Genomic DNA, 19475 nt, shown 5'->3' with positions numbered 1-19475 from the left:
TTGCATGAAAGCTTCTTTTAACATGCTTTTAGATCTCTCCCTCTGGAAGTGTAATGCTGTTAAATTGCCTCAAACCTTTGATGTGCACTGGGAACTATGACTTTGACTCTAGACTGACTTATACAGCACAGGAACAGACTCTTCAGCCCTTTACATAACTACAATCTTTTTGTAGGTCTATATTAATCATAGTTGCCCACATTGTGTGTATATATCCTTCCCTATTTAAGTTCCTCCTAAATATAGTGGTGGTATCAGGCTGCAGTCAATGATAATGTCTGTGATTCTTTAATGGACACAAAGCTTAAATTGTCCTGCTCTAGTATCACATCTTGCCTGAGCGACCACAGTGATTATTGCAGGGAAACTTCCACTTTCAAGTTGCAATGTGAAAATCAGATATTCATCATCAAATCAGATTGTGTACTTATCCCCAGAATGCCTTTGAAACCCAATGGTTCTTGAATTGCCATTTAGTTTTTTTCCTCAGTACTCTACTGCTGGTCACAGTCAAAAGCTGGAGTTTTTATTTTGATCTGAACCTGAGAGGGGGGAATAAATTATTTGCTGATCCAGCGCAAGGGAGAACCATTAAAGTGCTTTTTTTTCTTGCCTTTTTTTTGGCTTGAAGCCATAGAGCTTTCAGTCCATGAGATCAAAAGCATTGCTCTAAAAGGCACTATATTGATTCCCCCCCCCCCCCCCCCCCCCGGTAAATAAATGCTAGCTATGATAACTTAAAGGAATGGGAACTTCAAAACAGTGTGTTTATTTTGATGCCCCATGTATGGCAATCCATAAAAATGCTTTAAAATATTTTATGTATACTTTATTCTACAAACAAAATGGATTTAATTTATATTTTCTAAGTTAACCATGAATATTTTCTGCTAGTGGTTGAGTCAGAATCTGGATTATTGTCACTGGCATATGTTTTGAAATTTTTTGGTGGTTGAATATTTGGGAACCTGTGGCAGTGCATTATAACACTTCTAGCATCTGAGTTGACACCACAAGTAGAGCTGCAGCCTTACAGCTCCAAACACCCAGGTTCTGTCCTGACCTCCTGAGCTGTGTGTTTTTCTTGAGATTGCTTAGAATTGTACAGCATAGAAGTGTCCCTTAACCCGTCACATCCATACTGACCACTTCTGTATGTCCATACCAATTTTATTTGCCTGCACTAAATTTGTTTCACTCTTTTCCTTGCCAATTCAGAAGCTTGCCTTAATATTTCTTAAACGTACTGATTGCATCTGATTCCACCAACACTGTTGATAATGAGTTCGTTATCAGCCATTATATTTTTTAAATCCTGAAATTCCTGCCTCTCATGGACAGAAATAGTCAATTTCTGTGATGTACAACTTTGTCTCTCAACTTAAACCTACATCCTCTTGTTTTTAATACCATTTCCATGGGGGAGAAAGATTCTAACAATTTACTCTAGCTGTGCCTCATAGATTTATATAATTCTGTCATGTCACACCTCAGCCTGCTTCACTCCAGGGAATGTAACCCCAACAACTCAATTGCTCGCTGTAAAGTCCTCTGGCAACAGCATAGTGAATCTCCTCTCACTCTTTCTTGTGCAGCCACAAACTTGTTGTGTGGAGACAAGAAATGCACACTGTACTCATGGTGTTGCCCAACTTCCAGAACACTGATGTTACCCTCACTGTTCTCAAATTCCCTGGCTTGTCCTCGTAGCCCTCGTTAAATAAAAGCACATTAGCCAGCCTCCTCCCTTCTTTATCTCAACTCTAGCTAAGGAGGATACCGAGATTCTCTGCTAGGGCACTGCAATTTCTTTCCTTGCTTCCCATAGCATCCTAGGATATATCAGAGAAAGCTCCCACTCAATTGTCACTTGCCTTTATTGGTGAGTAGCAAGTTTGAAATTGTTCCTTTCAATAACATTTCTACTAACTTTGATCACAAATACAGAGTGAAATTTACAAAAGAAATAGTTTCGTATAACAGCACGAAAATTGAATTTTCCAGTTCCAGGTAACCTACTCCACACCCTTCCTCTGGATCTACCCAGTTCCTCCTCCTAGCCGCACCATTTTCCCAGCCCCTCACCTACCCTTTCCCTCCCACGGTTGTTCCTTTCTGTCTTGACCTCTATTATTTGTCTCCTTACCTCTCTGAACAGATTCCTTTCCCTTTATTGCCTCCATTTATCACCTCCCAGCCTCAACTGCTATCTCCACTCTTCCTTCCTCAATCTGTATATCACCCATCCTCATCTGGACATCTTTGCCAATCCTTACCCTGCTCTTCCCCTCACCTCTTTATACAGGCTATCTCCACTAGCTTTCAATCTACTTGAAAGATCCTGACTCAAATCTTACAGCTTCCAACATTTGTAGTATCTTGTGTTTGCATGCTAGGATACATTTGGTTGATGTAACTACAGGATCTCCATTGCCACTAAATCTATAATGTTGATATATTCCAGGGTACCATTGTATCACTGTTTGAACTCATTTCAATCCATGCCCCCTCCAGGGTAGAAAAAAAATTCACTTAAAACCTCACTTTTTTCTGTGACTCAACACATAGATCTTTAAGGGGATCTACTCTCTCCCTATGGAACTGGACTCTCTGATGGTGGTGTCTAAAAAGAGGATGCTGTCCAAGTTGCATGCCATCTTGGACAATGACTCCCATCCACTCCATAATGTACTGGTTAGGCACAGGAGTACGTTCAGTCAGAGACTCATTCCACCGAGATGTAACACTGAGCATCATAGGAAGTCATTCCTGCCTGTGGCCATCAAACTTTACAACTTCTCCCTCGGCATGTCAGACACCCTGAGCCAATAGGCTGGTCCTGGACTTATTTCCACTTGGCATGATAAACTTATTTTTATTTAATTATTTATGGTTTTATATTGCTATATTTCTACACTATTCTTGGTTGGCGCGGCTGTAACAAAACCCAATTTCCCTCAGGATCAATAAAGTATGTCTGTCTGTCTATCTACCCCTTTTCCCCTTAATATACTCATAGAATCTTGTATTCTCTTTTATTTGCCAGGGATAGTTATACCTCTCTCTTGCCCTCTTAACTTCCTCCTTAAGAGTCCTCGGATATCCCTTATACTTAAAGAACTCTCTCTTGATCTCGGTTGCCTATAGCTGACATAGAACACTATTTTCTGACTAGGTATCTCATTAGCAAAGATGCCTTAATCTTGCCCGTCCTGTTATTCAGTCTGGTCTTGAATTCTTCCTATTGCAATTATTTTTAAAAACCTCCTAATTCCCAGATACTTTTCAAGTAAGCATCTTCTCCCATTCAACTTTTGTGAGCTACTATCTGATACCATCAAAGTTGGCTACCTTTCCATTCTTCACCATTTTGCTCCCCCTCCCCCACCATAACTGACCCCAACTCATTAATTAATAATAGTCCCTGCTCAATTGCCATGGCACATGAGAAAATTATTGCCAATTATATGCACTCAAAATCGTTTGCTGTCACTGTCCTTGGAGTCATCTATTATAGCCCCACCCCTGTGGTTCTTATTGTAGTTTTGACATATGCCCTTTTTTAACATTTTAAATTATTTCATATCTTGTTTGAATTACTAGCCAGGCAGGTGAACTATCTGAATGGCATTTTTAAAATTGTGTTGATGGATCAAAGAGTTGAACTCTAGAAGTGAGGTATGAGCAACTGCTTTTAACATCATGGCACTTTTGACCAAGTATGGCACTAAAGAACCTTAGTAAAAATGAAAATGTACACTGCACTCAATGCTGTTTGTGCTCATTTTGACCATAAAAACATCAACTCTCACAGGCTCAATGATCCTGTAATTTCAGTCTCTGAGGTTGCCATGAAAGCATCCCTCAGGGGAGTAAACCCACAGAAAGCATCCAGCACAGATGGGGTATCTGGCCAAGTATTAAAGACCTATGCTGATCAACTGGCTGGAATGTTCACTGAGATCTTTAACCGCTCACTTTGGCAGTCTGAGGTACCCACCTGCTTCAAGCTGGCTTCAATTATATCAATACCCAAGAAGAACATGGTAACCTGCTTCAATGACAATCACCTAATAGCACTTACATCCACTGTGATGAAGTGCTTTGAGAGCTTGGTGATGGAACATATCAACTTTTGTCTGTTGGATCTGCTCCAATTTTCCTACTGTCACAACAGGTTATCAGCAGATGCCATTTCATTGGCTCTTCACTCAACCCTGGAACCTCTGGACAACAAAGATGCATAAATCAGGATGCTCTTCATTGACTACAGCTCTGTACTTGATACTACCATCTTCTCAAAATTAATCAATAAGCGTCAAGACCTTGGCCTCGATACCTCCTTGTGCAATTGAATCCTGGATTTCCTCATTTGCAGACCCCTGTCAGTACAGGCTGACAACAACATCTCCTCCATGATCTCCATCGGTACAGGTACACCACTAGGCTGTATTCTTAGCTCTCTGCTTTACTTGCTTTACAATTATAACTGTGTGGTTAAGCACAGCTCCATTGGCATATTTAAGATTGCGACGACACCACTGTTGGTCGAATCAAGGGTGGTGATGGATCAGCACATAGGAGGGAAATTGAAAATCTTGCTGAGTAGTGCTACAACAACTACCTCTCACTCAATGTCAGCAAGACCAAGGAATTGATTATTGACTTCAGGTGGAGGAGACCAGAGGTCCATGAGCCAGTCGTCATCAGAGGATCAGAGGTGGAGAGGGTCAGCAATTTTAAATTCCTCAGTGTTATCATTTCAGAGGATTTGTCTTAGGTCCAGCACATGGGTGCCATTATGAAGAAAGCATAATACATAGAAGTTCTACATAGAAGTTTGCGAAGGTTTGTCATGTCTTCTAAAACTTTGACAAACTTCTATGGATGTGTGGTGGAGAATAAATTGTCTGGCTGCATCACAGCTTGGTGTGGAGATACCAGTGCCATTGAATGGAAAAACCTACAACAGGAAGTCGATACAGCCCAGTCCATCACAGGTTAAAGCCCTCCCCATCATTGAGCACATCCATATGGGCTGATGTCGCAGGAAAGCAGCATCCATCATTGAGGATCCACAATATCCAGGCTGTGCTTTCTTCTCTCTGCTGCCCATTTAGAAGAAAGTACAGGAGTCTGAGAATCACACCACCATGTTTGGGAATAGTTATTACCCCCTCAACAACCAGGCTCTTGAAGTCTAAGGGGCCATATTAGGGGAAGGTTTTTTACTCAGTGTTTGGTGCGTGGAATGCACTGCCTGGGTCAGTGGTGGAGGCAGATACACTAGTGAAATTTAAGAGACTACTAGACAGGTATATAGAGGAACTTAAGGTTGGAGGGTTATATGGGAGGCAGGGTTTAAGGGTTGGCACAACATTGTGGGCCAAAGGGCCTGTACTGTGCTGTACTATTATAGTTCTATAAATAAGGGATGGGGTAAGAAGGGGAGGAGGAACATTAACAGAAGTTAGAGAAAAAAATGTTCATGCCATCAGGTTGGATGCTACCCAGATAGAATATAAGGTGTTGTTCCTCCAACCTGAGTGTGGCTTCATCTTGACAGTAGAGGAGGCCATAGGTAGACATATCAGAATGGGAACGGGACATGGAATTAAAATGTGTGACCACTGGGAGATCCCGCTTTCTCTGGCGGACAGAGCATAGGTGTTCAGCAAAACGGTCTCCCAGTCTGTGTTTGGTCTCACCAATATTTAGAAGGCAGCACCAGGAGCACCAGATGCAGTATATCACACCAGCTGACTCACAGGTGTGTGTTGCCTCACATGGAAGGACTGTCTGGGGCCCTGAATGGTGAGGGAGGAAGTGTAAGGGCAGGTGTAGCTCTTGTTCCACTTACAAGGATAAGTGCCGGGAGGGAAATCAGTGGGAAGGGATGGGGGGGGGAAACAAATGGACAAGGGAGTCACGTAGGGAGCGATCCCTGAGGAAAGCAGAAAAAGGGGGGGTGGGAAAGATGTGCTTAGTGGTGTGATTATGTTGGAGGTGGCGGAAGTTATGGAGAATTGTATGTTGGACCCGGAGGCTAGTGGGGTGGTAGGTGAGGACAAGGGGAACCCTATCCCAAGTAGGGTGGCGGGTGGATGGGGTGAGAGCAGATGTGTGTGAAATGGGAGAGATGCATTTGAGAGCAAAGTTGATGGTAGAGGAAGGGAAGCCCTTTCTTTAAAAAAGGAAGACATCTCCTTCATCCTGGAATGAAAAGCCTCATCCTGAGAGCAGATGCCGCGGAGACGGAGGCATTGTGAGAAGGGGATGGCATTTTTGCAAGAGACGGTGGGAAGAGGAATAGTCCAGGTAGCTGTGAGCGTCTGTAAGCTTATAGTAGACATCAGTAGATAAGCTGTCTCCAGAGATAGACAGAAAGATCAAGAAAGGGGCACAACTGCATTCCACCAGCAGTTTGTGTGTGTTGCTTGAATTTCCAGCATCTGCAGATTTTCTCGTGTTCACATTACCTCACTTTTTTTTCTTTTTGCAGTATTATTTAATTTTATATTTATCGTAATGTAATGTACTTTTTTTCATTTGTACTGCTGCTGCAAAACAACACATTTCACAACATTAACAGTGATATTAAGTTCAAGGATGTTATTTTGACTGAAGTCAGATAATTGGTGTTCTGATTTGCAGACATCATAACTCTGCTGGTTTTTATGAATAGGAAGGAAGTTTGTCAAATTTTTTATAAGTTGATAATGGCAGATGGAGCTTAGTCCAGACGAGTTGAAGTGGTGCAAATATAACAGAGAAGTATACAGTAAATGGTGGGACATTTGGGAGTATGTATTGGGTGATAAATAAGGTGTGTGGCATGCTTGCTTGGTGTGTAGTGGTATACAACTCGGGAAGTAGTTTTAGCAGCTGTATAAAACTTTGTTTAGGCAATATTTGGAGTATCGTATGCATTTCCGGTCTCCACATTACCAGATGGTTGAGGAGGCTTTGGAGAGGGCACACAAAAAATTCACCAGATTATTAACAGTATTAGCTAGAAGAAGTGGGGCAAACTTGGATTATTTTCTGTGAAGCACCAGAGGCTGAGGGGTGACCTGATAGTGTATAAAATTGAGAGGTGCAAATAGTCTTTTCTTCCCCCCCCCCTACCAAATTAGAGATGCCAAATATTGGAGGGCACAGCTTTAAGGTGAGAAGGGGAAACATTAAAGGAGATTTATGGTAAGATATTTTACACAGTGGTAGGTACTTGGAATGTGGAGCCACGGGGAATGGGGGCAGTAAATACAGTCACAATGCTTTAAGAGACATTTATACAAATATGCAAACAGCCTGTGAATTGAGGAATATGTGCATTTGAAATTTGCATCATGGTTGGCACAAACATTGTGAACCAAAGGGCTTGTTCCCGTGCTGGAATGTTCTATGTTCAAACTCTACACGACAACACTGGAGGTTTTGATTGATTTCTGGTTGCTGGAGTTGTATTAGCTGTACACTCTGCCATTCTAATCCAGTGAAAACAGTGATAAAGTAGATTATAGCAATAGTTTAAATAGAGCTGTTAATAACTTTTTGGTCAGAAGGAGATGGTAGGAGTACTCTGCAAAAGATATATTGCACAGTTAAAATGAGTGGATGCAAATTAATGGTTGGTGCAACATTTATTTTGTGAATATGTTTAAGAGTTAAATGTTTCTATTTTGTTAGCAATATAGCAGTAAGGACTTCGGCCTTTTTTTTTCAAGCTAATGTCAATGTTTGTAGTTAGAACATTTTTAAGCAGCAAACAGTGAATATATTAGAGTGATGCAAAGGATATGCCAGAATTTTGAGTGTTATTTTAAAAGAAGTCCCCAATGGAGATCAATAAAATTTGGAAATTAGTTTATTAGTTGACTATACGAAAACATAACCCACAAACCTAATTTAAATTTTACTGAATTTGTTTATCTCATTATATATATGATTACAATTATTGTTCATAAAATACTCCCTTTCATATAATGCATGAATTGTCACAAAATTGTAATTCCACTATAGTCTTTAAAAAAAATTTGAAAATGGAAAACTAATTTTATGGATTCTAGTGGGTATTGAACGGTAGCAATCTCACCTTTTTACAATGTGAAAATGGCCTTCCAGTTGCTGACACTAAACAGTCCACATTTCTGACCATGGCACCCTCTCTGGTTAGCCATTATCAATGTTCCTGTGCTTTAGAATTGTTCAATGACAGCTTTGTGCCTTTTGATTTACTAGTGTAGCAGTTATAATTAAAATTTAAAATGTTGATACGTAAAGGCAAGATATCGGCTTTTATTGACTGGAAGAAGGAACAAGCAGTGGTTGACCACCATACTACATCCTGGAGACAGAAAGGCCGGGCTCAGACCTCAATCGCCTTTATACCGGGGTCTGTGGGAGGAGCCACAGGAGCAGTCAGCAGGGGGCGTGTCCAGACAGGTTTATGTAGTTCACCACAATTAGTTACAAACCTAAGATCATTTACCTTATTTCTTCTTTTGAAGTATAACAAGAAATAAGAATTTGGAGAAATATAGTATATTAAGATAAAAATTATGTCATTGTGAAGATGAGAATGTTAATTTCAATTGAATACTGAATTACAATGCTGATTGGTTAGAATTGGAGAATTTCATGACTCAGCAGGTTAAATTAAAAGCACGTGAAAAGAATGTTCTTTGGCTGAATTCACATGAATAGCATAAAGTGGCAGTGGGTAATCCTCTCTTGATCATTCTTTAGCAATTTCATTATTTTCTAATCCTTTGGAAAACCCTATGTAGGTTTGTTTTGGAGGTAACATAAACATTAAAGTCAGTGACCCAGTGCTTCATTACTAGTTTACTGGAACTACTATAATTGCATAACTTGCATTCTTCACAGATCTCTGGCAACAACTGGGCTATTTCTGTGGGAGTTATCAAATAACATACAAAATAATAGCTAGTTGTTTTAGTGGAGAAGGTCATCCAATGTGTTTTGAGGAATTATTGTCCAGCCCTGCTGAAAGATTTCTTGAGCATTGTAGTGAACTCCAGGCAATGACTTTAATAGTAGACAAACAATAAACTCTCAAATATCTTTTTCTAGCTAGCCTACTCTGAGTTTCCTGGGTTTTTATTTGGAGCTACAGCATCCACTACTAAACATTTCTTTCAATGGGAGAGAGAATATTTTGGCAGACTGATGAAGCAGCTGTTAAAAGATCATAAATGTCATGTTCAGAACCTGAAAGCCATACCAGAACTTGCACCAAGTAGAAATGCCTTCCCTACCAGGGCTAGTTGCCTCGTGCAGGAATTAAACATTTTTCTCTGGTTTTGCATATGAATTAAGAACAGGACACTCCAGCCGGCTTTGCAAGTCAGTAAGATAATGGCTTAGCTGATTGAATCTCAACTCTGCCTTCCTGCCTAATCCCTTTTTTTGTAAAGGATTTGTCTACTTTTTGTCTTTTTTTTAAAAAAAAGGATTTTAAAGAAAGGTTTCTTCTCTTATTTTAAAAAAAAACGTTCTTGCTGCTGCCCTTTTAAGCAAGAAAAACCCAAAGACTTGCTTTCTGAGAGAAAAAAAATTGCACAGTCTGTCTCAAAACGAAAGAAAATCTGCACATGCTGGAAATCCAAGCTTCACACACAAAACACTGGAAGAGCCCAGCAGGGCAGGGAGCATCTAGAGAAAAGAGTAGACAGTTGATGTTTTGGGCCAAGACACTTTGTTGACTGTTCACTCTTTTCTATCAATGCTGCCTAGTCTGCTGAGTTCCTCCAGCATTTTGTATGTGCTGCGTCATCTGTCTTAATCCACATTTCTGACTACAGCATAAATTTATTTGTCGATAATAAATATAATCATTGATAAATTTATTATCAAAGTATATATGTCACCTTAAACTACCTTGAGGTTAATTTTCTTACAGACATTCACAATAGAACCAAGAAATACAATAGAATCAATAGTTCCAACAATTTGCTCATTTCAATTTCCCTAATTTGTAATTTTCATGATTTGCTCCCTCTCTTCCAATTCCTGATTTACAGCTATTTGTGATAACAAATGTACCCTTTGCCAGGGCAGTAACCCACTATGGAGCCAAGAGCTGAATGTCACATTCATTAGGTGACCAGTAGAGGATTATTTACCATTGTGCACATGACCTGGGGTTTCTGATGATAAACTAACTCATAACTACCTTTTTTAAACCTTCAAAGTAAATTGTATAATCACCCTATAGTTCTTCTCTTATAGTAGCAGCTCCATTGCCCATCTTCATCTTAAGATTAATTCCCTTCTTTGTCCATATTCCATCAAGGACTTAAACATGTATATATTGAAGCTTGCATTTCAGTTTCATTTTAAGACAGATAAAGGATAGATTTTTAAAGAGTATAGAAGTGAAGTATTACTAGGGGAAGGTGGGAATGTGAAAGGAGGCCAAAAGTAGATGAGCCTTGATCTTACTGAAAGGTGGGGTTGAGGGGCCCAGTGGACTTTTCCTGCTCCTACCACATAGGGGGAGAATGTTCAGATTGTCTGTTGATACGATGGCAGAATTGAACCCAAGTCACAAAAGCAGAAAGACATGCACAACCTAAAATGCATGTTGTGTTAACCTACAAAGTAGTATATACTTTAAAACCATTCTTTGTAGTTTTGTACCACAAGTTATCATGATTTTGAGAAGCAACAATGCTTTCTCTTTGTATTGCTGAATTTCTTTCTTAAGCTGTCTTTAAAAAGCATTAAATAAATTATTATGATTCTCGATATCTTCAATTGATCTTCATCCTGATGATAGATTACCTGATTGTGGGAAGGAAAGTATCATAACGTGATTCAATCCTACAGGTCAAGCACCAACTTGGAATTTGTTTTAAAATAAAACTTTCGGGCACTGCATTAACTAAAAGTAAGACTTTGATATTCAAAAGCCTTGCAATTCGTTCTTTTCAATTACTTCTTTTCTCTCACCTTGTTTTTCAGTCTCCATCATACTCTGCCTAGTGTTGTGCAGTATGCTCTTACCCTGCACTGTGCATAGAAACAATGAAGGGCCTAATGCTGGTTTCTGATTTGGGAGGAAAGATGAGAAATCGTTGAACTTCATTTGAAAAGAAAGCATTTGAGATGTCATCTTGTTGGTTTATTAGATGGTTAAAAGAATAGAAATGATAGATCTAGAATAATAGAGCTTTTTGATCTGAAGGATATCAATTCAAACTACTGCAAAAATAAATGTTTTATTCAGTGATGCACAATTAAAGTAGACTATTTGCACTTATGGTATTTGGTTAAAAATCCCTGATTTAAGAATAATTGGATGATAGGGGCTGCATTGATGGGATATAGTGAATGACTTTCCTTGTCAGTGTCTCTCAGATACATTGAATTGGATTGACTATTTCTTACATCCTTCACATACATGAGTAAAAATCTCTGTTATGTCTCCTAAATGTGCAATGTGTAATTTATAGTAATTTGTAATAAATGATATGTACAACAGGACAGTCAATATAGCATAGAAATACAATTGTATCAGGATGAATTAATCAATCTGATGGCCTGGTGGAAGAAGCTGTCCCAGAGCCTGTTGGTGCTGGCTTTTATGCTGCGATACTGTTTCCCGGATGGTAGCAGCTTGTGATTAGGGTGACTGGGCTGTCCGCACCATTCTCTGCCGAATCCTGTGATTGAGAGAAGTACAATTCGCATACTAGGCAGTGATGCAGCCAGTCAGGATGCTCTTAATTGTATCTCTATAGAAATTCCTTAAGATTTGGAGACCCATACCAAACTTCTTCAATCATCTAGTGTGAATGAAGTGTTTTTGTGCTTTTTTCCCACCACCCAGCCGGTATGGACAGATTACGTGAAATCCTCAGTGAAGTGTATGCCAAGGAACACAAAGCTGTTCACTTTCTCAGCCCCAGATTCATTGTTGTCAATAGGGGTTAGCCAGTCTCAATTCCTCCTGTGGTCCACAGCCAGCTTCTTTGTTTTTGTGACATTGAGGGAGAGGTTGTTTTCTTGACACCACTGTGTAAGTGTGATGACTTCTTCTCTGTAGGCTGCCTCATTATTATCTGAAATTAGGCCAATCAATGTAGTGTCATCAGCAAATTTAATTAGCAGATTGGATCTGTGGGTGGTGACACAGTCGTGGATATACAGAGAGTAAAGGAAGGGCTTAGGACACCTGTGTTGAGGGTCATAGGGGCAGAGCTGAGGGAATCCACTCTTGCTATCTGCCAGCGATCTGACAGGAAGTCCAGGATCCAGTTACACAAGGCAGGGTGACGTCTGAGGTCTCTGAGCTTCTTGTCAAGCCTGGAGGGAATTAATGGTGTTAGATACTGAACTGTAGTCCAAGAACAGCAATCTCACATAAGCATCCTTGTTCTCCAGATGTGTAAGGACAGTGTATAGAGCTGTGGCTATTGTGTCATCTGTTGATCAGTTGTGTTGGTAGGCGAATTGTAGGGGGTGCAATGTGGGTGGTAGCATACTGAAGGTGTAATCCTTGACCAGCCTCTCAAAGCATTTGCTTATTAAGTTGACTGTCCACTCATTGGAAACGCTTGCGTACTTCAGCCTCAGAGATGACTAAGATGCAAGGGCGGCTCTCCTCAGGGGTTCAGTGTTGGTGACATTGAACCGAGTGTAAAATATATTTTTCTCATCTGGGAGAAAGGCAGCAATGCTGGCAGCACCACTGCGCTTAGCTTTTAAGTCTGCGATGGTGTGCAGACCTTGCCATAAGCTGTGTGTGTTGTTGGTGGAGAGTTGTCTGGATTTTGTCCCTGTATTGTAGTTTCGCTGCTGATGACTTTGCGTAGATCATAGCTGCAGTTTTTGCATTCCATCACATCAGTGTGCCACTTAAATCGATGTCTAAAGACACACCACATGCCTTCTGTTCTCACTATTAAGGTAAAGTACTGCAGTTTTAGTTGTGGAAGAAATGCACCTTTTTGACAACTTTAAAATTATTTAATATTGATTTTAGATTCAAGGGAACCTCCTACTTCAGAAGAAAGCTGGACTACTCAATCTGAGGAGCCCAGCAATCTGAGTTTGGCTCCATCCTACACGGATCTGCAGTCGATTGAAACAGAAGATTTGCCCAGTAACAGTGTTTCCAGGCCTGGCTCTCCAGGTAAGTTCAAATTTTATCTGTATCAAAAGGCATGAATGTTCTGTTTTATTTTACCCTTTGTGATGAGTTGCATTGTGTAATATGGATTCAGAAAATAGGTGGTTTTAACCAGTATTACTGAACATCCAGATCAAATTGCTGTCATAAAAAAATCTAGCTATGTGGAACGTCTTGCCTAAAGTTGGAAAATACCTACAAAATAGCTCACTATGTGTTTGGATGCAAGAAAGTGAAAAATTTTGTAAATTAGTCTGGACTATGTTTATACTGTTGCACTACGCACACTTTGGTTATGATTTTAATTAAAAATATTTTTTCTTAAGTGTTTTTTGTGGTATCAATTTTGTAACTTTCTATTATTGATGTTATACTTGAAGATGTCCTCAGAAACTCCTTTGCAACTTTGTACAGAGTAGTAGAGTGTGAAGAATAGTTACACTCCAAAAATCACTGAATTGGGTCGAAACGGTGGTGGACAGGTAATCCGCTGTTTAGATGTGTGCAATCCTGGCATGAAGCTACTAAGAGTGAAATTCCTATTTCTGCACTGTCTGTGGGGTTGTACCTTAGGGAAGCCGACTATCCTGACAAGTCTTTGTTACCAATTTGCTGCATCTTCCAGAGTGAAGGAAAAGCTGATTTAGTTTTTTTTTTGCAATATCCATTATGCAGTGATGAGTAGTGTTGTAGTATAGCCTCAAATCTGACTAGATATAACAGCAATTATCCTACAAAATAGTAGATTCAAATGACATGACACCTATACAGATAGCTCAGAAGCTTCTTTTAAAAAAAGAAGCAACTGTATTGTAATTACAAACAAGCATAGGAAAGTTAGAACAACAAAAAAAATTCTACATCCCAATCCAACAGTAGCAACCTCCTGAGAAATGGCATTGATCAGCAATAATCCAGAATCCAAGAAGCTGAAAATGACCTCACTCAACTTCAACTGTGAGGACTATCCAATTATGTGTATGTCTGTTTATAAATGGGAATAGGCTATTTGCTTCTTCCAGCTGTGTGTGCCTTACAATAAGATTATGTTTTAATTTTTACCCCCATGCTGCTATTCTGCACTTAATGCAAATCCTTAGATTCCTTAATTTCTATTGATCTGTTGTGAAAATACTTAAGAGATTTTAGAGAATTCCAAAGGAACAGTGCTGCGGTGAATAGACTTCTCATCCTTGCCCTGAAACTGTAATCCTTAGCTTGGATATACAGAACTAAGTACGGTACTTTGCTTTACTTACTCTGTCAAGCCTTGGAAGAGCTTTTTGTATTTTAATGAGATCACTCCAGAGAACAGACTAAATCTGCTTTATTTCTCCTGATGTGACATACTCACCAACCTAGAAAAAATCTTGTAGGGCATGGGAAAGGCCATATCTAGAGTACTGCACAAGTTTTATCCCCTTTAGCTTAGGAAAGATATAGTAGCACTGGAGTTGATCTAGAAGAGATTCACTAGGATAAAATACCTTATCAAAAGAGGTTAAACAGGTTAACAAGTTTGATCTGTATTAATTGGAGTCTAGAAAGGGGATTAATCTTAATGAATCTCAGGTTAGTACATGATGACATATAGGTACTTCGATAAGAAATTTACTTTTAACTTTGAACATTGAAATACAAGATCCTAAGTGAGCATAGCAAGATCTTTTCCATTGGTTGGAGAATCTCAAGTAATCTCAAGCGAGAGGGGCTGGTCATTTAAAACAGAAGAATACAGAAATTCATTATCACAGAGGTTGGTGAATCTTTGGAATATTTTTTGCTAGAAGGTTGTGGGGACCAGGTAATCAGAAGAATTTAAAGCAGAGGAAGATAAATGTACACAAGATTGGGGAATTGAGGGCCATGGGGATCTGGCACACAGGAACGATTGAGACAAGGAAGATTAAAGGTCAGGACCAGAGCAAGCTTGAGGGGCTGGATGGCCTACTCATGTTAATTTTCTGTGTGTCCTATTTTGCATACTCTATATCAGAAGCACATCCTTCAGGAGGGAGACAAGACTTGTCGGAGTAATATATTATTCTGATGTGGTGATACCAAGGCAAAGATGCCTCTATTCTTGTACTCCAGTCACATTTTTTTTTTAAAATTGGCCTTCCTAATCCTTGTTACAGTATATACAGGCATGTGTAGATGGGAACTATTGTGCACCAATACATTGGCACCAAAAGCAATGGAGTTTTCAGTTTTGTTTTTTTTTGTAATTTATTTTTTAGTGAAGCTCATCATCAAACAAACATTTCCATAAGATGTAGTTCAGACATTGCACATATATATCATATAATCATAAATATCACAAATCTCCACAAAGTATTTATCTGAGGTATACACTTAAAGAAAAGAGTGGAAAGAAAAAACAAGCAAAAGGAAAGAACTATGTACAAGTAGGGAGTGATCTCTTTTACAACAGATTCATTGATTTGTGAGAATAAAATCAGGCCTATGAGGCATTATGTAGTTAAACCATTTTTCCCAGTATGAATCAAATTGTTCCAGCTTATGATTAACAGATGCTGTTATCTTCTCCATTTTGTAAATGTCCATTGTAATTTCCATCCATGTATTTAAAGTTGGGCTCTCCTGTGATAACCATTTCCTAGTAAGAGTTTTTACCAGCCACCCAACAGTATAATCATTAAATATTTATCTCTTTTCAACCATTCTTGAGGTATATATCCAAAATATATGGTCTTACTCTCTAAGGGTATTTCATATTTAAAGTTGTCTTGTAGGGCAATGTGTATCCCCTTCCAATAGTTTTTGATAATAGGGCAGTCCCAAAAAATATGATAATGATTTTCATTTTGATTTCCACAATTTCTCCAGCAAACAGGGAGGTTACTATCATAATGGGATTTCTGAGAGGGTGTAATAAAATATCTTATCAAGTTTTTCCATCCAAACTCCCTCCATTTCTATGAACTGGTACACTTCCATTGATATCTCCATATTGTTGTCCATTCTTCCTCAGATATAATTATCCCTCCTTCCTTCTCCCATTTTGTTTTAATGTATGAAGTCGAATGTGTTTTAAGATTTGACAACCCCTTATAAATGCTTGAAATGATTCTACTACTAATTACTGAATTATATGCTTTTCTAAAGAGCTCTATCAAGCATGTACTTGCCTTGGTTACATTTTTAAGTGTCTTATTAACATATTGTCACATCTGTAAATACCGATTTAAAAAATCTTGTTTTTCCTAATAAGTGTTTCTCTTTAAGCATTTCAAAACTGAACAGTGTTCCTTCTTTCATTATGTTGCAAAGAACTGTTATTCCTTTAGCTGTCCAGCCCTTAAATCTAGCATCCAACTTATTTGGTGTAAAATCCGAGTCATATGCACACCATTTAAGAATTGCAATATCTCCCTCTAGAAGTCAGGGGTGTCAAACTCATTTTAGGTCACGGGCCGGATTGAGCAAAATGCAGCTTCATGCGGGCCAGATCAGTCGGACGCGTGCGAACGCAGCTTTCGTTGCCTCCATTTTTTCAGCCTGCTCTCATGTGTCTCAGTCTCTGCTATAACTACAAAGTGTTTCACTTTACAAATTCCGTTTCTTATGAAGAAGACTGCCGAGCAAGACTGCCGAATAAACACTAAAAACCCTGAAAACCTGGTACCTGAATAAACTCAGCATTAGCCATATCATACGCCATAGGCGCTTCGATTACTGGGGCCAGCTTTAATAGTAATTAGATATTATCTCGCGGGCCAAAGATAATTCCACCGCGGGCCGGATTTGGCCAGCGGGCCTTGAGTTTGACATATATGCTCTAGATTATATTCTTTTACAGTAGGTCAGTAAAACTATTGAAAATCTTTTCTTTGTACTTTTGTCAGTTAAATAACGGTTCACGTGAATTAACATATTACAGATTTTTGTTTTTATTGCATTTTGGAAAATATCCCAACTTTTCTGGAACTGGGGTTTGTAATAATCTGTGAGAGAAGCTAGGCCCCATCCCCCCTTTTCCTTTGCTAATTGCAAAGTTTTGAGACGAACTCTAGGCCTTTTACCCTGCCAAATATACCTTGATAGCATCTTGTTCCATTCATTGAATTGATTTTGATGAATCTCTATTGGTAGGGTCTGAAAGAGATATAACAGTCTGGGCAGTATATTCATTTTAATAGACTCAATCCTTGAACTGAGACTGAAAAAAGGAATCAAGCTCCATCTTGCCACATCTTCCTTAATTTTTTAATATAAAGGCTGATAATTACATTCTGATAATTTTGCTAAATCTTTTGGCATAATGATGCCCAAATATTTGAAAAATTCTGTGTGCCGTGCCCAGGGTTATCGACTTTCAATTTCTCTTGGCGGGCTATAGTAATATGAAAGTAATTGGGTTTTATCTATGTTGATCTTGTATCCTGATAATTGACCATATTGTTCAAAGGATTGCATCAATTTAGGTAAAGAGTATGTTGGTTGCCCTAGATAGATCAAAATGTCATCTGCATAACAAGCCAATTTATGCTCTGTCCCTTTAATAGTAATTTCCCTGATATCTTCATTTTGTCTGATGTATTGAGCTAATGGTTCCAGATATAACGTGAAGAGTAGCGGTGACCATGCACAACCCTGTCTCGTGCCCCTGTCTAGGGTAAGACTATTTGATAAATATCCATTGATTTTAATCCTAGCAGTAGGATTGTCATTTAGTGTCTGTATAGTTTTAATAATTGTGTCTTGGAAACCAAATCTATGTAAAACTCCTCTGTAAAGAAAATTCCATTTAACTGAATCAAATGCTTTTTCAGCGTCCACGCTTGGCTTATCACTATTGCTTTGATTTTTTTTTTGTATATGATCCATAATGTGAAGTGTCCTTCGTATGTTGTCTTGTGTCTGGCGTTGTCATATAAAACCTGTCTGATTCTTACGTATCAGTATGGGTAGAAACTCTTCTAATCGTTTGGCCATGATGGAGGTAAATAACCTATAATCTACATTAAGAACGGATATTGGTCTAAATGACCCACATTCCATTTTATCCTTGCCTTCTTTTGGTATAGCTGAGATTATTGCTTCCTTCCAACTGGGTGGCATTTGTGCCTTTTTTTTAGAGCCCAGTTCAGTGTGGGGAGTAAAACAGGAATTAACTCATTTTTAAATTCTTTGTACCACTCTGTTGTATACCCATCTGATCCTGGTGACTTGCTTAATTTAAGCCTACTAATTGCAGCTTTTAATTCAACTTCAGTTATGTCAGCAGTAGAGTCTTGTAAAACACTTCAAAAGCTTCTTGAATTTCACTTAGCTTATTTTTTTTATCATTTTCGTTCTTGGATACCTAATTCTATGAATTGTATTTTCTGCTACCTTTTTTTTCAGTTTCCACGCCAGTATTTTCATAGATTTCGATCCACTTTCATAATGTCTCTGTTTCAGAAACATTAAGTTCTTCCTGATTTCTTGCGTAGCCAAACTATTTGTTTCATTCCTAATTCTTTTAATTTCCCCTAATGTATCCTGTGCCAAATTCAATTTGTGTTTTTTCTCTAGTTCCTTCAGCCTATTTTGTAATTCGTCTAATGTTTTATTTCTTATTTTTTTCTTGTATGAAGATGTTGCTATAATTTTCCCTCTTAAGACTGCCTTCAGGGTATCCCATAAAATGGGAGGTGAAACCTCTCCATTATCATTAAATTCTAAGTAGAGACCAATTTCTTTTTTAATTTGTTCCTTAAAGTACGGATCATTGAGTAGACTTGAATTTAGTTTCCAAATAGTATTCTTTAGTTGTAGGTCAAAATCAACAGATAAATATATAGGTGCATGGTTACTTACATCTATTGTCCCAATTCCACAGGTATTTGGCTTTGTCTTTTACAAATGTTATGAAATAGTCTATGCTTGTATATACAGAATGGGGAGCAGAATAATGAGTGTAATCCCTTCTGTCGGGGAAAAGGTCCCTCCATATATCAATTAAACCAATATCCTCAAAAAGTGTATTAACTTCCTTATGTAAAGATTTTGTTTCATAGGTTTTTCTATTGGAAGAGTAAGTTTGATTGTAATTGTAAATTTAAGTCTCCCCCACATATCAGGAGACCTTCTGTTTTCGTTACCATAATATTAATAATTTTCTGAAAGAAACCAATATCACTTCCTGGGGGTGCGTATATATTCAATAGAGTAACTGAATTTCTGTCTATATTCCCCCTTACCAGAATATATCTGCCCTCTTTATCTCCCATTTCGAATACTTTTTCAAAATTTAGCTTACTTGAGATAAGAATAGCAACTCCTCTACTATGTCCTGATTTTTATGAGG

At 38.6% G+C, this 19475-nt stretch overlaps 1 protein-coding gene across 4 annotated transcripts in view; it reads left to right on the top strand.

Moving 5' to 3' along the window:
• The window catches only part of ston2 (stonin 2), a 144755-nt gene that overhangs the window by 31946 nt on the left and 93334 nt on the right, over positions 1-19475 (top strand). For all 4 annotated transcript variants that reach the window (XM_073039356.1, XM_073039354.1, XM_073039357.1 and 1 more), the window contains one exon: positions 13013-13162. In XM_073039356.1, coding sequence (XP_072895457.1) covers positions 13013-13162 — 150 coding nt within the window. The remainder of the gene's footprint in view (positions 1-13012; positions 13163-19475) is intronic.

This window comes from Hemitrygon akajei, chromosome 3 (genome assembly GCF_048418815.1).
Source record: "Hemitrygon akajei chromosome 3, sHemAka1.3, whole genome shotgun sequence".
In the NCBI taxonomy this organism is placed as follows: Eukaryota; Metazoa; Chordata; class Chondrichthyes; order Myliobatiformes; family Dasyatidae; genus Hemitrygon; species Hemitrygon akajei.
This window is presented reverse-complemented; position numbering and strand designations above follow the sequence as displayed.